This window comes from Molothrus aeneus, chromosome 2 (genome assembly GCF_037042795.1).
Source record: "Molothrus aeneus isolate 106 chromosome 2, BPBGC_Maene_1.0, whole genome shotgun sequence".
NCBI lineage: Eukaryota > Metazoa > Chordata > Aves > Passeriformes > Icteridae > Molothrus > Molothrus aeneus.
The window spans coordinates 47,952,812-47,979,142 of NC_089647.1; the positions used below are offsets into that span (position 1 = coordinate 47,952,812).

Below are 26,331 nucleotides of genomic sequence, written 5' to 3' on the forward strand. Positions count from 1 at the left end.
CAGGACCAGAAAAGCTGCTTTTTGTAGATTCAGGACTAGTTTTTCTGACAGAATTATACTTCAAATGCCTCTACAAAATTTTCCACTGATTAAGCTAAGCTTTCTCCTAAGGTATCTTACTGATTTTGCAATATAAGTCAATTTCCATTTCAGCAATAATGTAAGCAAACAGTAGTCTGTTAGTAACAGTTAAGCCTTGATGAAACCACTCTACTGGTACCAACACAGAAATATTTCTCCATACCTCAGACATGGTTTTGAAGTTTGGTCCTTCAATTCCCTTAGCACCAGGAAAAGGAAAAAATCAAAATATTTCTATTGTTGCTAACTGTACACCCATGTCTAATGGATCAGCAGAAGAGAAAAACAGGCAGCTCAAAGCAGCCAATAACAGTGATCTGCATTTTGATAACTCAGTTATCAAATGGGTTATATGCAGTCAATATAGTCAAAGCAGAAAACTGGGCACTACTGCAGGAAACTGCACACGCTGCATTAGAGCTGCTGCCCCTGGCTGTGAGAAGACTTATGGAAGGCTGATGCTAAAAACACCAACTAGAAGAAAAAGACTTGCCTTATATAGAATTAGCTGGCCCTTGAAAGCACCAGTCCTCTCATCTGTACTCCCTTCTTTAGTAGCTCTAGTAGCACAAATTTGTCTTTTCTCCATTAGGTTGTGTTGCTCCAGATGAAATACTGCTGTAGCCACAATAAACCCTTATTTAAAAAAACAAACCAAAACACTTTTGCATTTAGTGACACTTATCTTTAAGCATCTGGTGCCACATGCTTACATATGGAATTTGTGCTTCTGTGCATCAGCAGAGTTAACACCCTTCAGACTAGGCTTCCAAGATAAGTTCTTCCCACAGCATTTCAGGTGCCTAATATTCCCCAGTGTAATTCGATGTTTAACACAGAGCATCCTCCCCTGCACCAAGTATGCAAAAAGATCTTCTCTGATAGACTAGAGAGATTTACTTGAGAGGAATTCTTAGTTTTTAAAACCTTTACTAAGATTTGACCAGAACAACTTGAATGGGCTGAAAATATCATTATTTCAGTTTAGTCTATAACAAAAAGCAGAGCCTAGCCTACGTATTTAACTAGGTTTCAACATCTTACTGTGAACCGTGGATTAAAATTTCTAAGTTACATGGTTCCATTAGGCTGGAAATAAATCCCCACAGACCAATGTCTACGGAGTAGATATTTGCTTCTTGCAGCACTGGGGATGAAGGGGATTTCTCCACCAACCTCACCCACTTTTGTCAAGTGCTGTGGTGTACTTAAAGAGTAAGTACTGCTTAGTATCACTATGTCACTGCATCATCACATGTATGATCTCATGGTTATTAGATAGTTCTTTTGCACTGCACCTGTGCCTCCCCATTTCAGGGGTCTTTGATGAAGGTTTCCAAGATCGTCTTCACATCTGAACGTTTCAACCTTGTCTTCAGAGTGTGTGTAGTTACAGTGTTCCTTGGTCTGTCCGGTCTTAACTGGCCTAAATTCTTTGTTTTGTGGCTAATTGCCTTTACATTTGCCAATTTCTCATTAGTAGTATACTTATCTATCTCTAAAACTGTCCACCTGGTGAGTTTTTCCATGTTTTTTGTCTATTCAGCATTAAGCAACTAGTTTACCACATACTAGCCATTACATTGTATAGAAAGTTATTTATATCATTTTACACAGGTATAAAAGTTATGATTCAGGTTATTATTGGTATCAGGTTATACATATACATTAGGTTATATGGATATCTTATAATTCAAGTTATATAAGCACCTTGTAACCTAAATTATATAGGCATCAGTTACAAGCACTGTCCTATGCTCTAACATCTGTGAAGTTTTCGGGTTCTTTCAGGTGTTTACAACACTTGGGCCAAAGAAAAGAAAGAGGCATTACTCGTTAGGGGGCTAAATTACATTCTTCTCACTGTACAACTGGTTCAGTGCAAAGTGTGAGTTTTAAGTGTTTATGACTCCTGCACAGAAACAAAAAGCAATGGCCTGTCACACTGTGAGGAGGGCAACACTTGGAGTCGAAGTACTGTGAACAGTTAAACTCAAGAGGTCAGGAGATACCAGTAAAATGAACTTTATTTCAAAGCTCTTTAAAAAGCTTCACAATAACACTAACAGAATTAGCATTTCCTTCATTTTATGTACCCCACATGAAAAATGCATTGTTTAGCAAGAGATGAAACGTAAGCGTTTCTGCATGCTACTAACACATTTCACCATCTCATTACCTGATAAGTACTTTGGACTGCAACAATCAACAACCTCAGACAGAAGGAGTTCTTCTGCAAAGTCCTTGTGAAGGGGACAGACACTGGCTTTTTCTGACATACCCAATTAGATGTCCAGACAAAAGAAAACTACCTTGGCATCTACAAATGCCTCTAGTGTTTCGATTACAATCTTTTAAAGGAGCAGTACATTTCAAAGCAAGGGCTTCTTTTCATCTTTAGTGATGCAAATGGTGAAATACTGCACAGAAGCTTAGTATGAACTCACAATTCCACAGGAATCTGAAAGTTACCAAGGCAATTTTCCTTTTAGGATAGTCATGACCAACACTTTTACTATTCTTCCTCCCACAACATAACATATTCCCTGACAAGTCTTAAGAAAAAAAATATAAATAGTTTCCAAAACAATGCATTCCCACCCCCATCACATATGACAGCCAAAACATCTTCTGTCATGGGATGAAATAATTGCTGCAAGTGCAGTGCCTTAGTCCAGGTCCATGTTAATGGTGTTTTGATCACCTGGATGACATTCACCGTTTTGCTGAGGCATTTCAGAATTTTTGTCATCTCCCATGTCTTCAGTTTTATAATCACTCTGCTCACTTAATGGGTTTTCCTCCTTAGGAGAGTCAACTTTTGGTTTTGGTTGTGTCACAACAGGCTCACAGACATTGTTTAACTCCTAAAAAAGATGGAAAAGATGTGGGCAGAATGTGTATTAAGGAGCCACCAGCTTCACTAGTGCAAAAAGTCCTGTGTCCAAAAAACTGTTTGAAATTGGCTTCTGCATTTGTTCCCCTCAGTCCAAAGTAAAGTACTTATTGTACTCTGAAATAAATTGGTATACTTTCTGATGTTCTGTGGGCAAAGTTCAACTAAGTATTTTGGATTTCACATTGGTTTTTTTCAATACTATTTTGTATCTCAGTAGAATACTGAAAAACAACCTGAGTTTTTAAGGTGACTGAAAGACAAAATATCAATGAGCTCCACAGAATTGTATACAGTACACTAGAGCTCCTCTTCTTTCTGCTGGATCTCCTCCTTTCCATACTTTCTACCTTTCAAGAACACTAGAGCAGCACGATGAAACTGGGAAAGACAAAAGACACAGATACCAGTCTACTTTTAGCACCAACCTCTAAAGGTAGTTTCTTATGGTACTTACTTGTAGCTTTGCCTTAATTTCACTTGAATGCACAGCTGGATCCTGATCTAAGCTCTTCTTAGCCTGTGCACTCACAGCATTATTCATCCACTCTACCACTTCACTAACACACTTCTCTACTTTCATCATTTCCATCTCATCGATATGGATGTATTTCTCATCCTGTCCAAATACAAACATTTTGTATTAGTTAATAATGTCAAGTGTTAATAATGTAATGAAGTTATGCCAACAAGTCTATCTCAATTATTCATAACTTGTAAATCTCTTCCAATGGTCAAAACAAATAGAAGTTAGCCACAAGGGAGATCCATTACAGCAAGAGACAACAGGAAATACAGATGTGAATATAAAGCTTCCTTTACCCAAATGAACAAGCAATCTGTTTCACAGAGGGCATAGAAGCTTCACAAAAAAGTCATGCAAAAAATATAACATTCTTAACAAAGCTGATAAAAAAAAATTCCCTCCCGTTCTGGAGGAGCTACCTGCGCCCAAGATAGTTTGGACATTGAGATTCTGATGTACAGGGAAAGGACCACAGCTTTCAACTTTAGCATTCCCTACAATGCTACAGTTACACAATTAACTACTATCCGGAGAAGGACCTACTCACAGCAACACAACCAATGAATCTGTATTTAGAATTCTTAAATAAAGCTAAGTTTTTAAATATACTATTTACAATGATGTTAGTTATTTCACATACAACACTACTACTACTATGATTTCACCTAATTTTGTTATCTACAGCTGTGAAGACATAATTGTTTCTGATGTTAAGTCTCAGATTTATTTATTATTTATTATTATTTATTATTAATTAGTCTCAGTGTTGTGAGCCATCCTATTAAAATTCTTTAAGCTGAAATTCAAGGAGCAAGTTTTCAGACTGCAAAGTTATCAAGAACATAATCTACAAATAGTAATGGAAAACAAACCAAACACAAAAACCCCACAAAAAACCAAACCTCAAATACCCACATATAAGAAAATTGTGGTTTTTACTTTATCTGCAGCTAGGTTTTACACTAATGCTCACCATACAATAATTCTCGTCCTGAAAGAACTGGAAGAAGAGTGCATTTCTAAATAACAGATCAGTTTTTTAAAGGTCAAGAATCAGACCACAAGTCTAAACTCTTTATTAGAACACCCTCTTCAGTCTGGAAACATCCAGAAGTATCAACCAACTGAAGATATGACACACTGCATGAGATTTTTTGAGTACTGGGAAACATTTGTGGTGTTAAATTTGTGACCTATATAGCAGTAGTTCACAGCTCATCTGAAAGTGCATTTGAAGCCCTCCAGCCAATGAGCCTCACGGAAGCACTGTGGTTAAAAAAAGGCCACTTACTTTATTCCTGAATTCCCCAGCTATTGTAGCATAATACTGGAGTCTGTGTCCCAATTCTTGTAATAGCTTTGGTCGTTCCTCTGCTTCTTGGAAGCGCATTTCAATTGGAGTACCTAATTTCTAGAAAAAGCAATTTCTCCATGTTTATGTGATTCATTAACATTCATTAATGTTGTTTAGCACAGTCTTTTGGAAATTTTGCTTTTCGGGCATATTAACAGGCCTACCTTTAAATTCTCTAATTTTTCTACATACACCTGCTTTGCTTCATCTTCACCCTCTTCATACAGCCAGCCTTCTGTCTCTGCTAGGAGGGCAGAGAATCCCTGCAGATCCTGTGTGTCAATATAATTCAACACATCAAACACTGAAATACACACCAATCAACCATGTTTGTCTTGAAGGAACATAACAGAGGTAAATATACACATGAATCCTTAGCCTCCTCTATAAAAATTTAATTTCTACTGCAGCTTTTGCCTAATTTAGTTACTTAAACCATGCCAGCTTCTGGACTAAGAAACACACATCTACAACAAAGGTAGCATTTACAGACTTTTGTCTTTGATTAGGCCAATGCTTGGGGTGTAACTCTAATTCATGGTTTTGGTTACACATAAAGCAACACAGTTTCCCCTTCCAGTCACCAGTTCCAATTGGAAACAAAACTTTACTCCATTTGTGACAAAACTTTTTTTCAGGGATATGTATTTGTTACACCTAAGCTTATTCTGAGTTAGTCACTGCCATCATTCAAATGAAGTTCTGGTTTTGCAGCTATGTTTAGGGTGGCTTTGAGCAAGTTTAACCAAGGTATACAAAACAGGTACTTGGTATTTTCGAAGAAGTTCCTGAAACCATAACCTACCTTTTCACAAACAAACTTTTCATATGGTCCAGACAGCTTGTCCCTGAACTCATATACATATTCCTCCACTGCATTCTTTGCATCATTTCTTTCTTTCTCCAGTTTATCTTGCATAATCATCTTTCCCTGTATACCACAGAAAATATTTTAATTAAAAAATAACAATGTTCAAACAGCATTCTACGAAGCACAGCTCCTGTAAAGTCTCCCAGAGGCCTTGGTTCACCTAACTGTTGAAATTCTCATTATTATGCAGTAGACTCATCTGAAGAAATGGGTTGCACTTCTCTGGATTACAACAGTTTAAATGAATCTGTGATGCCATTCCATGGATCAGTGCTCTAATACTAATTGCTGTAAAGGACATTTCAGCCTTTCTGATAAACATTTGTCAGTTATGTGTTAGAAGGCAGACAGTATGTTAGCTCACTGTTAATTGAGCCCACACTCCAGGGTGACAGTACAAGAACAGAGGTTGCCTTGAGAAGCAGGTGAATGGTTAATAACTGCACACAAGAAAGCAGTCTAAACCACACTAACTCACCTCTGTTTCAATATACATATTGAGGAGATCTTTTCCTAACTGCCAAACCAAGTTAGCTTCAATGGGCAGTTCCACATTCTTCACTTTTATCTTGGGTTTTTTAGCTTCTGGGGGCTGATCACCTTTCTTCTCATTTGTCTGAGTTAGAAAGAAGAAAAATAAGATAATTTTCCTGACTTCTTTCTGATGAAGTACTGCTATGATGAAAGACACATTCAGAGGAAGAACACACAAAGGTTTTTCCATGTTCTTTTAAAATCTTCAAAATATGCTCATGAGGCACTTTCCTTTTGGGGATTCCACCTCCTATCCTAGTCTCCTTAGATTCTGTTTCGAGACAGTAAGCACTGAGCTGCAGCAAGGACATTTCTCAGATATATGCTGTGTTTGCAGATTTTCCAGAAGTGTTCATGTGTAACGTAGCAGTTCACTAATGATGCTGATAGGCCTTAAGATTTTAACCCAAAGCATTTTTCATCTCATACTGATGAAAAAAATGAAATCACTAGCAATAACATGCAGACAAATGCTTCACACTGATTGTTTCCTTTTAGGTTTATGAATTCCTGATCCCAGCTTCCCTCAGCAGGCCTAATAAGCTTGGCCTTTAACTGCTGGTTAAATTGAAATGTCTGCAACCCAAATAAACGAGTTGTGCAACACTGCAAGAAGACATGGAAGTGGTAGAGAAAGGCTTCTTGTAGGAATCCTTTTGCAAACTCTGTACAGAAATCATCACAAGATACAGATATTATTTTTCACTATAGTAAAGGTGTGAAAATGAAAAAGGTTCCAACACCAAGTTCCTACTTTTCCTGAAATATATTACCATTTTAAAAGCCATTATATAGGATAACATTTTCAACAGAGTTAAAGGGTCACTCACTTTCTTGACATCTGGGATTTTGTTTTCTTCAGAGGGAGGTTCTGATGAAGGGGGAGACTGTGACGTTTGCTGACCATCAGTTTGTACCTGGGACTGTGTTCCAGCCTCACTGTTCTCTTGCTGGATATTTTTCTGAAATGAAAGCCCAGGCACAAAGGATGTAGAAGGCATGTGCACTTGCATTTAAGTATAGGGCACGTCACTTCTGACGCACGTACGGTACAAAGTGCCCTACACAGCATTCTGTGCACACGCAGAAACACACACGCTTCAGCTATGGAGATACAGACTGGGTGCAAGTTCAGAAGGAGTTCATGAAAATGTTACCAGTGCCAGGCTTGCTGCACAATACTTGTGTGCGTGTGTGCACGGGCTACCACTTTCTCTTACAAAAAGGGGCTTTTAATTTCTTGAGTCATAATGTTTACTTTTTCCCCCTCAAAACTATTAAAAGATCAAGTAGACTATAACAATGTGCATTATTCCCCAGTGCTCCCCTCTCCTTTAATGCTGTAGAAAACAATTCAGCTTTCCCTTTCACAAAAGGTTTCAAAAAACTTTACTGATACAAAGGGGATCAGTACAAATCCATTACATACAAATTCTTTCAACACAAAGTGCATGGATAATTAACAATCCAAATCTAGTTTTCCTGTTTGGAACAGTTGGATAACTATGGCAGCTGTAAGCAACCCCACCCTCAAACCTCAACCTGTCACTATTTGGCACTTCGCACGATAACTGATTTTGAAATCCACACGCTTTCAAGATACCACAAATTATCTCCTGTTCTTGTAAAGACAATTTCCTGACAGCTACACACATCTTAAAATTAATCTCCTTTTGCTTCTTTAGAGGAAGGTATTTTTCTTCCAGAGTATGTAACAGCATAACACACTTTCATCAATCATTAAGGACATTCACACACAAGAAAGGTCAACTTACATCACTGAAGTTTTCAATAGACCTCTGGTCCTGAGCTTCCACTTCAGTCTCAACACTAACATCTTCACACTCTTCACTTTTAACTGGTTCTACCATAGATGCAGTGGACACACTGAAAATGCCATGAGTATTGACACGGACTTTCACTTTGACTTTAGACTTCTCTCCGTCTTTCTGGGCTGCCACATTCTGGATAAGATACCTACCTAAAACCAAAAGAATCAAAACTCACACAGTGGAATTAAGTAGGTAATATTACAGAGCCAGGAAAACATCTCCCTTTTTCATAGACAAACTGTTTTCTAAATATTTAATGAAGCCTCCATGCTAATCTCACAGTCCCTCAAATTAAATCAGTACTACCAGAAAAAAAAACCCAACAAAACCAAAGTACACCGCTTTTCAGCTAACTTCATCTTATAAAGTGAAGAGTAGGTTTTTCTGACACAACTAATACAGAGTAAATACAAAACTGGTGCTCTCTGTGTTACTAGTGGGCTGAAAGAAAACTACTGAAGGGCTTAGTCTAATGCCAATATAAAATGGTGCCTTTCTAATACAAGTTACTGCCCAAGACAGAAGCAGTATTTCGAGAGGCTTTCCTTACAGCTTCTAACATCCATGCAAGTCTGCCATTACCTTTTATTCTTGGGCAGAACCTAATTGTTCTGTAACTACTGTAATACTTGAAACAAGCATTGTGAAACTAATAGACTGACAATTAGTTCAACAGTAAATGAAGAATCAGATGTCCTTGACATTACTGCAGACATTTTTCCTTATGCATGGATTACCAAAAGAGTGACCTAGAGACCAGAATGCTCACTTAGCTGCAAAGTACAAGCTGCCCAAATTCACAGGCCAAATATACATATTTGCACACACCATTCCTTCAGCAACAGATCTAGATCACAAATGCACAAGCTTTTACCTGCCTTTCTCACAGGCTATGGAATATAATCCTCTCTCTCATAAATCCAATAATACTGGAATTGTGTGACCTGTTCTTTCTTTTGCCAGTCTCATTAGAACTACTATTTCACCCATTAGTCATACCAATAATTCTGTTCTGAGCAAAGAATTAATTGGCAACTGAGTTGAAACAAATGTGATCTTCAGTTCTGTTCTTACCAGTTTTCAGAACAGCAGATAAACAGTTTCTCATTTGTCAAAGCCAAATTAATTGAACACTGCCAAACCCCACCATCAGTCTTTATGGTAAGAGTTAGCCACAAAAGGCAGTCTGATGTTTCTGTAACTACAGAATATAGTCAGAGAATCATAGAATGGCCTGGGTTGGAAGTGACCTTAAAGACTACATTCCAAACCCCCTGCCTTTCATTGGACCAGGTTGCTCAGGACTTCATCCAACCTGGTCTTAAATACCTCCAAGGATGGGGCATCCACAACTTCTCTGGGAAACCTATTCCAGTGCCTCACCATCCTCACAGCAAAGACTTTGCTCCAAATATCTAATCTAAACCAGCTCTTTTGCAGTTTTTAAAGCTATTCCCCCTTGTACTGTCACTACTTGTGCTTGTAATAAGTCCCTCTCCCTTGTGCTGGTTTTTCAAAATACATGGCATGCAAACAAACAACATTTAATTGCATGCTTACAATTCAAGAACAATTATTTAATTGGCCTGTCTTTACCATCAGTCTTTTTCTAACTAACCACGTTGTAAGCTCTTTGTAAGTATCAACACTGTCAAGTGCTGCAATTTGTCAACAAGTATGAAAGAACTGCTTAGAAATGTTACATAGACGAATCAATACTGTAGTCTTGTAGCTGCCACTATTTCAGACTGCTTTGATTAGAAGTTACTCAGCATTATGTCAGTCCCAGAAGGCATAGGTAAAAACAACTAGTTATTCACGACATGCTTTTTTTTATATACAGGAGATATTATTCAATTATTCCTAGCTTGCTTCAGTGATAAGCAGAAGATTTAAAAAGTTAAAAAGCTATCTTTAGTAGTCATAACCACATTTTAGTTGTAGGCATTGATTTGTTCCCCCTCATTTCTTCATTCAGCCAAAGCAACATTATAAGCAAGAAAAATAAAAAATACCAATTCAGTTGTCTCAGGAATGGGAACATTCTGAGTCCTTCAGAGACAAAAGCTTGAATATATACATCATAACCATACTGCACAACAGTTACTCTTTGATTCCAAATTGTTCTATTGGAGACAACACTATTTCCAGGACAACTACTTACCAATTTTTGACTCAGGATATGGGACTCCATTAGGATCAGAATAAAAAGCTTCTAGCTCAAATGGACCTTTCCTATAGAATGTAAGTACCTTAGAAAAGGGTGCTGCATGATTTCTGCTGAAGACCTCATGAACTCTGTAATTAAGGGAAAAGTATCACTTTTAGCAGTGTATTTGAGCTGGAAAGTTTTGATATAGGGTCAGAACTCTTTAGAGGAATATCACGCTTTGAAACATTTACCCTTCTGAACAATTCCAATAAAGACACTTTACTACTCTACTGCAAGGAAAAGGATTTACTGTTCTCTACTGTAATGAGAACTTGTCCTATTCCACTATTTGAGCTTGAAATGGTGTATTTTGAATCATAATTTGCACCCTTCCTTAGTCTCAAAGGGATAATTATAGCCCTGTTAATTCCTTGCTCATTTATGTTGCATGGCTCAGTTGAGAGCCCTGACACCAGATTATTATTCATTCCTCAACATGACAGAAAAACAACCAGCTTTACTTCATGTTCTATGCCGTGTCCACTATTATGCCAGCCTGATCCCAATTTCCAACTAAGCTTTGTCTCCTAACTGTGGAAGATCTCATCTAATAACCTAGATGTGAGAAAATGAGAGCTTTACCTAGAACATGAACCCACAGGCTGCTCTCATAGGTGACAGAACAATTAGGCCCTGCACCTCCACAGAAAACAGACAGGAAGAAAAAAAGGCTAAACTACAAAGAACATGAAAAAAGTATGAACAGATCCCTCTAGAACCATGATTTTTCCACAGGTTGAACTTGGAGCTCTTTACATCCTAGAAAACAATTGCATTTCCCACAAGCATGGCACAATTAGTAACAGATGTCAGTCATATGAGACTGCAGCAAGAAATCACTCTTACAAATGTTAAGTTTCTGCTAGGTGTTAAATTCCTCCTGCAGTCAGATAAATAGCATCCATATAAGTTCACAATATTTCCATAGTACCTAACATTACTAATAAATCAAGAATCTTCGGTGTCAGGAACACCTTGAGTAAAAAATGAAAAGCCAGAAGGCAAAGTGGAACTAGGACCCAAGCACTGATCTAATTTTATATTCCTAATCCTGACAACCAGATAAAGGCAAGACAAGATACTAGTTGGTAGCTCTTTCACTTACTTTTTAAAAATCTTTGTTTTTACAAATGAGGAATTACAGCTCAAATTTCAACCTATGTCTTCACAATCTTCTCTGTCAACCATCTCTAGTACATGGCCTATGGGTTTTCTGCATGTGAATGCCAAAATCCTAGTTTAAATGCAAGCAAGAACATGACCCCTGAATTAAGAAGGTCAAAAGCTTCATGGAATGGTAGTCTGAGCTACCTACCCTTCAGTGTCCTCTGCTTCTGTGTTCCACAGCAGAGATATTGGAAAAGGCGTAGCATCTGTCACAGAAAATTCTCTCACTTTAAAAGCCGGAGAAAGAATGGCACACTGAAAAAATAATAAAAAACAAACAACAAAAAAGCTTGCATTAAAGCTGGTTAACTCCTCTACTCCACTAGACATGACAGCAAAAATTTTCAAACAAGTGAGAACTGTATTGATTTTACCAGGCAGGACTATTTCAATACTCAATTTCAACGCAGTATGAGAAATCTCACACACAAGTGTTTATGTGCTGTGTTAGCAGGTCTTTTGCAGCTTGTGAGTAAAGGTAACACTAAGAAAATAGCAGGACTATAAAAAAGGGAAATTCTGCGGTGCTTACTCCTAAAAGAAGCGTTTATCTAAAGGGTCTTGCTTCTTTCCCCAAACACAACAGATTGCTGGCAATGGGAAGCTGTCAGTGAGACAGAGTAAAGAAACAAGTCAAAAAGAAGAGGGTGAAATAAGACAAGAAGTTAAAGGAGAAAAGGAAGAATACAGAATGTGTGGTTTGCTTGTAAAATATAGCTGGAAACAGTAAAAATGGGAGGGACACAGAATAAAGCCTGTTTCACATTAATGGCAAGCTGGATACCAGGAAAGTCAAATTTGCAGTAGTTTGGGCTCTCCATGAATACTTCTTATATCTTGTTGAGTAAAAGTAACTTGCAGCTTGACAACAACTTGCATTTTTGGCATTAAAGATCCCTAGATTGTGTTCTTCTGAAGAGCAGAGTGGGCTGCTTACAGAAAGCACCCTGCAATAGAGTACTGCACCAGGGAGGACTACGCTGATCTTTTTAAACAGTACAGTCCCATAAAAAGACCTAGTGAACATGTATGTTCCCTTGAGTACGTTAAAATGGACCACTTCTACAATTTTTCATAACTGCTTGACCTATTCTTCATGGAAGAAATACATCTTTTAACTTCATCAAGTGCTGCCAGTACTATACCTGCAGAGCACAGCCCCTAGCTATGGCTTCATCTGCATTCAGTGTTGTACTGACATCCTTGCCAAAGAATTTAGCAATCCTCTCTTTGACAGCAGGAATACGGGTTGCTCCTCCCACAATCTCTACAGCATTTACATCTTCCACTTTCAGCTGTGTTTGTTCCATTAATGAAAGCAGAGGCATCTCTATCCTCTGCAGCAGGTCAGCACACAATTCTTCAAATTGTGACCTAAGAAAAAAAAAATGGAATTAACTAAAGAATGCCTGTCCCACGAGAACCTTGCCTGGTATTTGTTTCCAAACCGATGCTGACTAGGTTGGTTAACTACACTGCAGAGACCTAAAGCTAAACTCCTGTGAGTAGGCCAAAGTGGCAACCATAGACAGGGTAGTACACAAACAGCTGCTTTCAAATTTTCCTAAGCCACTATCAATGTAGTTAAATAAGATAAAGGTTTTGTTTGGGCAGCTGCTATGTATTTGCCTCAGAGCAGATGTTACAGATAAATCAGAAAACACTGACACTTCCTTTATAATGAAAAACTGTTGCCTAAATACTGGAAGAAAAACAACCCACCACTCTTAGCAGTAGCTACCAAACAAATGAAGCCATGCATGTGAAGAGAGAGAGAGACTTCATTTACACTTGGACCATAATCAATTCAAGCACTGTTTCTGCCCTCCATTTCTCTATCAATTCCATAGTACACTAAGAACAGAAAAAAAGAAACAAAGCTTAAATTGTTCCTATCTTAAGAGAGTATGGGATTTAAGTTACCTAAAATATGCAGCAAGTCAAAATATGCAACCAACCTTCTGGTTTGCAAGCATCAATCCATGGTTTTAAGACCATATTCTACAAAAAGAATCTAAATTTTTATGTATGCTTTATTGCACTGAAACATTACTGAGGTAGCTGAACATCCCATTTCCCAGACTTAGCTGTTCTAGCATTACAAAATGCCACAGCTATTCAGCACTTAGACTTAATTTTAGCACATTAAGTTTCTTTCAAACACCGAAAGAAACACTACTTGAAAAAAATGGCCACTAAAGCAAATGCCTGTCTGGTACAGAACTCACCTGTTCATTTTTCCAGATACATCAGTATCATTCATGAAACACTCAATATTTAGGGGAATGTCTGTGCTATTTGAACTCATCAGTTTCTTCAGTTTCTCACATTCCTGATACAGACGAAGAAGAGCCCGAACTTTGGTTTTTGGATCTAGTTTGTACTTTGATTTTATTTCTGCACAAAAGTAATCTACCAGCTTTCCATCAAAGTTTCTCCCACCAAGGAAAGGGTCAAATGCTGTCCCAAGTACCTGGTTTAAAAGAACACAATTATTTAGTTTAACACTAATAAAATCACAGGGAATAGCAGTCTTCCAGTATCAGCAAGTCCTTGCTTCAAAATAATGCTGGGGATAGGTCAGCCTATCTTCCAATGCACAATCACATCAGCCAAAAATTGATCTTCACTTTTACAGAGGAAATAAGACTAAGTAACGAAGTGACAATCCTAAGTATTCAAAATTTTCATCCATACACACACTCATTTAGATAAAGCAAAATAAATTATAGCACTAGTATTATTTATCTTACATTTGTGCATTGCAAGAAATTTACAGCCTGTTTGAAACAATTCTAATGAAATGAAGGACACTGATGAAAACCTTTGCCTTTTGACTCGTTGCCACTTTCCATGCATTAAATTATTTCAGAATTTAAAAAAGAAGGCAGATTGGCAGGCTATTTGATTCTAATTGCTGGTAAACCTTTTTATTTCCATTTAATCTTACTACCTTCAGTTTACTCTTGTTGAATGCACAGGCTGATACTTGAAATGCAGAATGTCCCATATCAACAAACACAACTATCCGTGGCTTCTCTTCAGGAGCTGGAAGGTCTTGTTTATAAATTCCATAATTCAGAGCCACTGCAAAAGAAGTGTCAGGTATTATCCACACAATCTCTAATTTCCAGTGGCATACCACAACAACCTTGTGAACATTAAGCTATAAGATCAAAAGCATAAAGACAAATCCAGACATACACCTGTGAACATACATTATCTTTGTGGAAGCTTTGTTCCATTAATCTAAGCTGTAGGACCTGAAAAGCAGAACTTACTCCCTTAGTCATGTATATGCTCCCTAAGCATTTGTTTGGGTTTGTTTCTTTTTGCCTTGCAAAGTAATCAAAAACATAGAACATCTTAACAACAAAACCCAAACCCAGTTTTGTATTTCCAGTGAGTATCTTCCAAGCTGGGAAGTTTTGTCTGAGTGTTGTATGAATGGTCAGCAGAGCCATGTGTCTGCTTAAAATCCTGACTATACTGAAAAAAAGCCTTGGAAGTTAAGATGTGTTGATGTTTAATCAAGGAACTTCCTTTAGGACTGTCTAACTCCTGCAACTGTGGATCTGGGCAGTACACTAAATGAACAAGTAGTCCAGGCACATGTAGTGACTCCTAAATAAGTGCTCAGGGAAATAATTATCAATGGAGCTTGATCTCATCTACCCATTCACACAGAAGACATTAAACCAAGAAAAGAACACAAGTTTTTCAAATATTTATGTCTTATATTTGCCTTTTCAAGTCAGTCCTTCTTAAAGTAATTAAATGGACCCTCTATCCCACCTGTCAATTGCAGGAAATGCTCTTTTATCCTACTTACCTGCTGTCATGTCATTCATTAATCTAAGACAATTTAGACCAACAATCTGAGCTGCATCCAGAAGGGACCTCCTTTCAGCATCTGTGAAAAATGATGGAACCTGAAGAAAGCAGGTGAGAATACAAAGTTATTTCCAGAAAATGAGACATTACACCACTTATTTGAAAGTATTAATTTAAAAATTGTATCTATTCCTCCTCTTTGAGGAAGATACTTACTGCAAGCCTCTAAAATGCAACTACCATACTGAATTGACACTTCAAATATTCTACTCAGAGATGGAATTAAAACAGCATCAGCTAGTTTACATGAGCACACACTAGCAAGAAACAAATGAGTTATTTGTATACAAATGTTAATAACAGTAAGTGCTGGCTCAAAATGTGAAACTGGGTATTATGAAGAGAGTGACATGGAATACCTTAATCAGAGCTAGCAGGTAGACTCCTGTCCAAGGAAAGAGGGAATTAAAAGCATACAGCAATACTACAGATGTGAGAGATGCAAAGAAATAAGGGATAACAAATGAAGAGAATCTATTTTGGCAGAAATTACTTTGGGCAAGAAGTGCTAAGAAATTCTGAAGGAATAGGCTGCTGAAAATTTTCTACAGATCTCTGGCATTGGACAGTGCCTTCTGATGTCCCCCCTCCAGGGCCACATGAAGAACTAGCTTTCCAGGTTCAACTGGAGAATCAACATTTCTAATAATAACAGAGCTAAATATTCCTAGATGCAACATAAGACAGACTTGTTCAGAGTCATTGAGAACAGAGAGGCAGGTGTTATTTTATACTGGGGCTTTGCAATGGAATGACTGATCTTGATCTGAGGTCATTTTCTGTGCAGTCATAACAGTGAAAGAAACAAAACAAAGTTTGCTGAAAGGATGAAGATAAACACAGCAGAAACTATAATTTTCAGCTGACAGAGGGCAAATCTTCATAAACAAAGGAAATTGTTCAAAGCTGTTATCAAATTGTTTTAAATCCAAGAAAAACACCAACATATGTATTTACTTCAATGAGTAATTAGTATGCTTAGTCATGAAAGCAAGCTGTTCCAGAAGGATTTATACCTGGATCCAGAAACATTTTGGGTCCAAAGGACCAGACATTTCCAAGAGAATGAGTTTATTAAGTTAGTCAGGGCCTGGAATATGGCAGCAGCCCTGGGATTTCTTTAAGTCAGAAGCTCTAAACCTAGTTTGGATTAATCCCTTTGTAAGTGCTTAACAGAGTTCTTTTTCACTCTGCATGAATAGAAACAAAATGCCCTCAATAGCTGAAGTGAAGAGACATAATGTTCCTGCGCACTACAATTACTTACAGAAATAACACAGTCTGTTACTGGCTTTTTCAGGTTACTCTCTGCAGTCTCCTTCAATTTAGTCAACAGCATAGCTGAAATCTGTTCCACACTGAAGATGTGCTCCTCATCCATGTACATGACCTGGACAGAATAGGTAAAATAATTCCATTAGTTCAACTGATAGAAAATTGCATACATTTAATGTTCTTTGATACACTGCTGGCTAATACTCTATGAATCACGACATGCTTCATTATTTCATTATAGAACTTCAGTTTACAATTTAATTTCCCAGCTGAGTGCTTATAGAAGCAATAATTCCATTCTGTCTTAAAACATCAAGAACTGTATCAACTCCATAGATTAAGGAAATTGCCAAAAATGACACATTTAAAATGCAGCACACCATTAAGTAAAAATAGCCATCATTTTTCAAACTGATGCCAAATGCAAAAAATGTACAGAAGTACTTGCTGTGTATTTTTCCTTGGCATTTTTATCCCTCTACTCAAATATGTGAGGTGTCTCTGAAAGGAATAACTGTGCAACAACAGTTCACCTATGCATATGAAACAACTAAAAGCTTAAGATAAAGCTTAACAAAAAGTTTATTTATTGCTCTCTTAGCAAAAAATTATTCTTGAAGCACCATTTTTATCATGCAATAGAACACATGACAATGATGAAGTGAAGTAATATGTTACAGCTGATGCTTGAAAGTAACACTTTTATTCACTCAGTATGTTTTGAGGAAAAATGAGGCATTTTGGTTTTAATAGAAAAATTGTTCTCTAAACCTCCCAGTCTTATTGAATTTTACTGAATCAATTATTAAAACTTTTTAACCACAGTTAAATACAAATAAATACTAATTTGTTCTCCAATCAGCCTAAGAAAATAAGGAAAAATACCAAGTAGTAGAGTTCTCCCAATACTAGACTCTGATAGTACAAGACTCCTACACACGGATTAAAGGAAACCAATAATTTCTGTCTGAATTTATCTGTTAACCTCACAAATCACAAACAGCAAAAGAAAAAGCATCTTCCTTTTTTTTTCTGTGATCTATTCACTACTTAGGACTGATCTATACTGAAGTTATAAGGGACCAGTTCAAGCTAGTCTTCAACAGTGAAGCAACACTGATTGTTATGCCAGCAGGGCTTCATTATCAGTAATTGTACATATTTCTGTAAATGGACACAATGTAAACTGCACCTATTCTATGAAAACCTGACATTGCATCAGTGAAGTCCTTGAAATGTAAGCAAGAGCCAAACCTGCAATGTGACAGGAACTGGTTTTGAACACCTTTTTGCAAGTAACTGACTCCAGGCAGTCCACTAAAGACACACTTGCCACTCATTTAAGGCCATCACTCTAAAGAAGAGTTCTGACTATTTTCTAAAGCGTTTAATAAACACCTAATAAGTCAGCTGCAATGCATTCCACACAAGTGGCAGAAAGTCATACTTTGAAGTAAAACCATACAACCTTGTAATTATCTTAGCAGTTTTTCTGCCAGTGTGTTTGAGCTAGAGGTGCAATTTGCCAACAGGGAAACTTGCATTTCAGCAATTATTTGTAAATGAACCTTAATTTGAAGGTTAATATCCACTATTTAAAGATAAAGCTGTCTATTCATAGAAGAGCTCTTCTTTAACAGAGAGATTAAAACAACCTACCTTTAGGGTAATTAAAAGAAACCCATATTTTCATTTCAGGTGCTGAAATGTAAGACTTCAGATTTATCTATACAACCCAGAAAGACAGACTGCAGATTTACCTTCACTCCAACTCCACCATTCTTCATGGGAACCAAATCATAGCTCAACTTTTCTTTTTCCTTCTGAACAAAAGGATCATTAAATGCACGGCCATGGAATCTCTTGAAGTTAGATACAGTGTTGTGGGCATGAGTAATTTGCTGTAAAGAAATACAGGATAGTTAGAAATCCACTCTTAATCAGCCTGCAATGTTCAGTGCTGTTCTGTAGGCCCCCAAGCACAGGTCAAGTTTTCAGACTACTGCTCACTCCCTTGTCACAGCTTTACTTAACACTGGTAATTACTGTCTGGTACTTTTTATCAGCTCATTAATAAGTTAGACACAGACCATTACTTATTAAGGATTATAAAACTATCTATCTCTGAAACCTTGAGACAACTGGGTGAACAATAACATGATCAATAGAGTCTACTACTTTAGCCAACAAATTTAGAATGATAGAACCACTTAAATTGAAAAAGGCCTTTCAGATCAAGTTCAGCTATTTACCTAACACAGCCAAGTCCACCAATGTCCCCAAAAGCCACATCCACACACCTTTTACATACCTCCCAGGACAGTGACTCCACCACTTCCCTGGGCAGCCTGTTCAGATGTTTATAATCCATTCAGTGAAAAAATCTTTTCCTAACAGCTAATCTAAACTTCTCCTGGTGCAATTTTGTGCTCCTTTTAGGTTATTATAGACAGTGATAAGGACACACCTGAGCTTCCTTTTCTCCAGGCTAAGCACCCCCAGCTCCCTCAGCTGCTCCTCATCAGACTTGCACTCCAGACCCTTCCCCAGCTCCATTGTCCTTTTCTGGATTCACTCCAGCACCTCAGCATCCTTCTTGTAGTGAGGGGCCCAAAAGTGAACCCAGGATCTGAGGTGTGGCCTCACCAGTGTTGAGTGCAGGGGCACAATCACTGCCCTGGTCCTGCTGGAACACTACTGCTGACACAGGCAAAGGCACCATTGGCCTTCTTGGCCACCTGGGCACAGCAGGCTCATGTTCAACCACTGTCAAACAGCACTCCCAGGTCTTTTTCCACCAGGCAGCTCCCCAGCCACCCTGCTCCCACCCTGTAGTGTTCCATGAGGTTGTTGTGTCTCAAGTGCAGGACACTGCACTCGTTAAACCTCACACAGTGGCCCTCAACCCTTCAATCCAGCCTGTCTACATCCTTTTGTAAAGCCATCCTGCCCTCCAGCAGATCAACACTCCAGTCCAATATGGCCTCACCTCCAAAGTGACTGAAGCTGCACTCGATCCCTTTTTCCAGATCACTGAATAAAATACCAGATAGGGCTGGCCCCCAGTACTAAGCCTTGGGGACACGATTGGTGATATGCTGCCAGCCAGATTTAACTCCATTCACCATAACACTCTGGGCCTGGTTATCCAGCCAGTTTTTAACCAGTTAGGAGTAACACCCCAGTTCTGCCACTCATACTCCCATGTTGCCATAATGGCAACTGTGTCAGAGTTTTACTGCTGCACAGTGGTGTCCAGCTCCTCCTCTTTATTGCCTGTGCTGCAGGCATTGATGCCTGCTGGCATGCAATTCAGCTGGGCTATCGATCCTGCCACATTTATGCAGAGGAGAAGCCCCAGCTCCTATGTGACCATTCTCAGGAGCTCTCACAGCTTTCAAACACATCAATAATAACCCTTGTGCCACCACTGCTACATGGATCTCCATCCCATCTCCACCAAGGCAGCAGAGTGAAGGACCTCACTCTCTCTCAAACACTGCTGTGGTGCCCCACAGGCTTATCTCTAGCAAACTTGGTTGTATGTCTTTCCCCCTCCAAATCTGGTTTAAAGCTCTCAGTGATCCCTGCTAGCTCCTGTGCAAAGATCCTTTTCCCCCTCTGAGACAGGTGTACCCTGCCTGTTGCTAGCAGTCCTGCTGTCATGTAAACTGACCCATGATCAAAACCCCCAAATTCTGCCAATGGCACCAAGCTCAGATATTGGTCTGCTAGCTTTTTCTGTTTCCTCCTTTATTTCCTGCAACTGGAAGGATAGAGAACACATGATAGCACTATTTGTGCTCTTGATCCCTTAAGCAGTCATTCCAAGGCCATGAAATCTCTCCTGATTGCCCTTGGACTTCCTGGTCACCTCATCACTGCCAACCTGAGAAACCAATAATGGATAATTATCTGACAGCCATACCGGGGTAGGAACTTGGACCCCAGAGAGGCAGCAGACTTTCCTAAGAAGTGGTTCCTGCCAGCATATTGGGCCTCCTGCTCCCTTCCAAAGGGAGTCTCCTATGGTAATGTCCTCTTTTTCTCCAGGGAAGCAGTTTTGACATAGGCCAACTTAACCTTGGTGACAGATTGCTCCCTATCCCTTCAAGTCAGTGCTTTCCAGCAGGTGGAGGAGAGAGAAAGGAATCCTCTGTGTGTCCTGTCTGCCTCCCAGGCATGTCCCAGGGAAGGCAGGGTGCAATTCCAATATATCATCTCTCTCTCTCACACTCCCTGATAGTCCTCAACCTACTCACCTCCCACCAGAGTTCTTCACTAAGTGGAAGAGTACCTGGGCACATTCCCACATCTGTGCTTACAAGTGCCACCCACTACTGGTACTGAGAGCAGGGCTCACCCTGCAGTGCCACCCAGTGTGTCCCTGCCAGAGCTGTCTGGGCAGCTGTGCCAGCCGTGCCGGGTGTGAAGCTGAGCGAGGCCGTGGCTTTCTGCCAGGTGGGTACTGCTGCTCCCTGGCTGGGCTGGCACTGCCTCTGCACCTTCCTGCACACTGCTGTGCCACACCCTGCTCACCCGTGCTCCCTAAGGGCTTCTTTTATATTTGGGGGAAACGGCTGTTGTTGCTCCTGGCCCCACCCAGGTCTCATCAGCCACTGCCACTCAAGCTGCAGGCCTCTGGCAGCTCTTGTTTCCCCGTGACACTCCTCCAGTTCAGGAAACCCCCCGTGCACTGCACTGGAGCACTCTGCTGCTGATTGTGCTGACAAACAGAGCCACTCACCTTGCACCTCACTTCTGTCACCCTGGGTGACAGAACTTAGACCAAATTCAAATGTTTAAAGATTGCAACTACATATGAAGCTGGCTTCTCTGTCTGTAAACTGGCCCTCCAGCCCAAGCCACACCACCTCCACTTTAAACATTATTTCATTTAGCACAAGCAAGGGCTTTCCTAGTTACTAAGTGTCAAGCTTAAGGGTCCCCGTATATTTCAATAGTTACTTTTTTCTCCCTAAGCTACTTTGAAATCACTTCATTCCCTTGTTCACACTCACCTAGCAGCAACTCAAATTGCTGCACTAGACCAAAGAAGAATACAGTGCTTAGACAACTTGGAACTTTTTTTTGCTAACAACAGCTTGAACTATGTGCTAAACTACAATGCAAGCTCCCCAGAGCAAACAAGTGACATAAAGAAGCATTCGTTATCAGAAATGCAAAGCACAACAGAAAACAGAAAACTAGAGCAGCCTAAGAGATAATGCAAGTATCTCAGAGTAAACTTAATTCTATTTTATTAGAGAGAAATTATAGAAGTGTGTTATCTACAAAACAATTTAGGCAGGCACCAACAGGCTGCATGATAGCAACTCAAATGCTGAGCATACGAAGGAATATTTCTAGCATTCACTACCCTCAAAGAAAAGCATCAATTCCTGGTTGCATTAAAAATTTTCCACCATGAAATAGAAGAATTTGAGCTACATCTTTATTAAAAAGCTACTCAACTAGGACAGTTCTCCTACAGAAAAGCTCCCTGACAAAAAAAGGAGGCCATACTCCCACTAACAATCAGTAACTTTCAGACAGCTGTGTCTGTGGAAAGATGTCACACTTGGACTGCCTGCTGAGAGTCATCCTTGGTTTATTCTCATCACCAAACAGTGCTCAGTAATTAATAGTACAAGCACAAGTTAACACAGGCCAAAAATCATGCCAGGAACTATTCCAGTACTTAAATGTGATTGAGTAGTTAGGTTCCTATGTTGAAGATCGTTGCCCAGCATGGTTTTATTTATTTGTATAGCCACAACTTCAGAGTGCTTGAATGCTACATATTTCCCAGCTGTATGGCTGAAGAACGTAGCAGCAGGAATTATTACCATGTAGTGGGGAGAGAAGCGCAAACACTCTGGCAGCTTTTATAGCCTAATTTAGAATTAACCTCAAAGCCTTTTCTAAGAGAACAATCTTAAGATATTTTTAGAGTAATTGTATGCCATTAGGTCTGTAGCATGTTTTAATATCTTCCTGCTTAGTCACAATTAAGAAAGCTGAGAATTATGATCTGTTAACTAATGTACTGTTCTCAACTCCAGTGCTTACCTAAAGGTTACAGAAATTCGCTGAAAATTTGCTCCAGTAGCAATTTCTCAAATATTAAAGACAGCACCTTAAAGTATTTTGAGCTCTCTCACAAAATCACACCATAGAAGTCACCAGTCAACACTTCTTTTTATTTTGTGGGATTTTTTTGGTTTTTTGCTTTTTCTTTTTCAAATGAAAACAATCATTGTACTCCTTGATTTAAGTAGCTACTACACCCTAAGACACCAAAAATGTAACTCTCAGTAGTCCATGTCAGGAAACTTTCACATTTACAAAAACAATTCACATCTCAGATCATCAGCCAAACTGGACCACTTACAACTACAAAAATAAATGATCTGTCATCTTTTATCATTTAAAGTATTACATTCTTTTTTCCTGGCAAAAATATTTAGCTTCAATTTCTAGGAGAGCCAAGCATGAAATAATCAAGTAACAGCATACAGGTTAGTCTGAAGTCACAGGTGTTCATTACTGCAAATACACACTTGCAGATGCAAGCTAAGAGAGAATCTGCCTCACTTGCAGCTTACTTCTTGTTTCCACAGCACCTACTGGAACAATCTAACAATACTGAAAGATGCTTGAGAGTACATCGGGTTCAGATCATTTCTCATTTTGAGTAACAATTCATTTTTGCACACTAATGAATCACACTAGTTTCTGACTTGCAACAATGTCAGCAGTCAACTCAGCAATGCTGAAATGAAATTTAAAAAAGAAACACAAACACATGTATTTACTTCATTACTCCAAATGCTAACCTGTAACTGAATGTGCATGTGCTCGTCAACATGTGAAGTATTTGTATTGCCTCGGCTATTTAAAATTAAGAGGAGTGCTGTTACAGTGGAATAAAGTCTCCTTTAGTGCTCTCTCCATGGAAACCCACTGCAGTCCTTTGCTACATGAGAGAGATGCACAGGCCAGCCGAGGCTGCATGCTTGATCTCCCAGCAGCAGTTATGTAACAACGCACAATACCTAAGGATTTCTGTCATCATTACAGTTTGTTATTCTGAGACTTGTTGGAATCAAGTTCTCCTTCTAAACTGAAAATACTACTTTAATAAAGAAAACATTCAATCTTTCAAAGCACCTCAATAATAAAAAAAAACAACAAAACCAAAAACAACAAAAAAAAAAACAAAATAAGGACTTGCACCTTCAAAACAAGGGGCATTTAATTTACAGCAAATGCAAGGGTAGTAAGGTACCCTAAATAGCTTTAAGAATCTGAGCCAAACCTCTCCCCTTACATCTAATTTTAAGAGACTATATACAGAATTTAAAATGTTTTTCTTCAAGTACCAGGAAAATCCTGTATACAATCATTAGGAAAAGAAACCCAGTGACCTTAACTTGTCAGAATATGAACATATTCCACTGGAAAGTATTACATTAACGAAGGAGAGAGCATTCTAGCAAAAACATCCCACATTTCTCCAAAGAAAGCCTGGCAGCATAGTGCAGCATTTCTAAAATAAAAGACTCAACAAGAAACTGAGGCTGTTTGGCTTTAAATACACACAGCCAACTCTCTTTACACACACTGGTACTTCAACAGTTAGCAGCAGGAAATTACCTACCTGGTTTTTAGCTGCCACACCAATAGCTCTGTTTTTGGATCCAAATGAAACCACCGACCTGGAAAGAACAACAGGCTAATTATCTCGGTCCTGACAACAAACACGACTGAGAACTGTCACGGATTCGTTTTCTACTACTGCAGATAAAACACCTGAGTCTTTCTGTCAAAGTGTTATTCCTGTAGTAAAAAACTAGAGGAAGACTTTTATCCGTCTTAAAGCCATGGCCCGAGTCCAGGACTTTTCACAATGGCTTATCCGAACGGTACAACAGGATGATCGCAATTCAGAGCTCAAAGCCGGACTACACCCTACCCGTCTGTGCATGGCTGCTTCCAACTTGTCAACTAACTCCTGCTTGGAGCCAGAGGCTTTCTATATCTAACCTCTGACTAAGGGAGAGCTGCCCTGGAGCAGCTGGCAGAGCCCATCCTCCGCAGCACGAGTGGGAGCCTGTCCGCCCGTGTCCCACTTACCCCGGGCTGCCCCCCGGGGATCCTCCTGCCGCCCCCGGCGCTCCCCGCCCGCCGCAGCACGGCCCGAGCGGGCTCCGCACGGCCCCGCAGCCCCGGGCACTGCCCGCGGGACGCGCTCCGGCTCCGGGGCACGGAACGGGCCGGGACCGGGAGAATACATACAGGGGAACATACGGGGGGCACTGAGCGGGTCAGGGTCGGGGGCACAGCGGGACCCAGCGGCTGAGGGGATGGGGGCGGGAAGGGGAGCACGGGGGCACACAGCGGCTCGGAGGAACACACAGAGGGCTGCCGCCCGGCCCCGCCACCCTGTACCAACCCCCCGTCAGCCCTCGGAGGCGGCGAGTGCCGGGAAACGCGCTGGCCCCGCACAGCGGGAACCCCCCCCACGCCCCACCGCGAAACTTCCAGCAGCTTCTCCACGGCGGGCGCTCCGCCGGGCACGGACCGGCCCCCGCCCGCCATCCCCCCCAACTCACGGCGTGCACCGGTCGCTGAACTCGTTGGCGACGGTCTCGATGCCGCCGGCCCGCGCCACGGCGATGTAGCAGCTCTGGAAGCCCAGATCAAAGCCCACCACGGCCATTGCCCCGGCGCCAGAGGGAGGCCCCCGCTCTGCCCGGCTCGCTCCCGGTGCTGCTGCGGCCGCCGGTCCCCGTAGCGTGCGCGGGCGGGCGGGGAGGGGACGCAGCGGCGCCGCCGCCGCTTTAAATATGACAATGAGGCGAAGTTTCCAGAAACTGCGGCAGCCACTCACCGGCTCCACGTGCGGCTTCCGCTTCCGCCCTCGGCTGCCTTCTCGAACAATTCCCGCCAATCGGCGGCGCCGGGCGCGATGACGTAGACCGTTTCCACGGCGACCGCGGACGCCGCCGGCCCCCCGGGGGTGGGGCCAGGCGCGCGGGGCGGGGCCGTGCGGAGGTGGTGGCGGGGCCGGGGAAGGCGGGGGATCCGCGGCCCTGGAATGTGCGGGAGAAAGGGATACGAGCCGTTTTCCCCGTCCGTGCCCCCACTTCAGTGCACTGGGTAACCTCTCTAGAGCTCTTTGTCACGTTGTTGTGGGTATCTCCCTCCCGCGCTGGCAGGCGAAATACTCTAATTGTACGCGCTACTGGCTCTCTGCAAAGGGCTTTTGTCTCGGTATGCTACAATCCGCTATAACATAAATGTTCTATTGCCTCCTAGCAGTCCAGCTCTAGCTTTTTGTGCAGGACCCCATCCCTGTTCGAAGAAGTCTTAACCTTCTACATTCCGTATGGAGGTGTGGTGGGTACACAGACCCTGATTTCGGTTGTCAGCAGTACATCCATCGCAGAATCAATCCGGTTGGAAAAGACCTCTGCGATCATCGAGTCCAACATGTAACAGAAGCATAACAACCAGACCTTGATACTGAGTGCCTCATCCAGTCTTTCCTTAAACCCCTCCAGGGATAGTGAGTCCATCACCTCCCTGGGCTGCCGATTCCAATATCTAATTGCCCTTCCCGTGAAGAAATTCCTCCTAATGTTCAGTCTCATATCCCCCAGGCACAGCCTAAAGCTATGTAC

At 40.6% G+C, this 26,331-nt stretch overlaps 1 protein-coding gene across 2 annotated transcripts; it reads right to left on the bottom strand.

The window, feature by feature from the left end:
* Positions 1-2,090: 2,090 nt before the first annotated feature.
* HSPH1 (heat shock protein family H (Hsp110) member 1) lies at positions 2,091-25,447 on the bottom strand. 2 transcript variants are annotated; one of them, XM_066544883.1, is made up of 18 exons: positions 25,261-25,447; positions 24,306-24,363; positions 18,403-18,543; positions 16,635-16,757; positions 15,306-15,405; positions 14,427-14,560; positions 13,702-13,946; positions 12,619-12,847; positions 11,622-11,728; positions 10,259-10,392; positions 8,038-8,243; positions 7,093-7,224; positions 6,207-6,344; positions 5,663-5,788; positions 5,022-5,129; positions 4,795-4,914; positions 3,435-3,596; positions 2,091-2,948 (listed from the first exon to the last, which is right to left on the bottom strand). In XM_066544883.1, exons 1-18 carry the CDS (start codon positions 25,365-25,367, stop codon positions 2,751-2,753), a joined length of 2,568 nt encoding a protein of 855 aa, XP_066400980.1. In that variant the 5' UTR covers positions 25,368-25,447; the 3' UTR covers positions 2,091-2,750. The 2 variants fall into 2 exon arrangements, with proteins under 2 accessions (XP_066400980.1, XP_066400981.1); XM_066544884.1 differs by lacking the exon at positions 7,093-7,224.
* Positions 25,448-26,331: the final 884 nt, after the last annotated feature.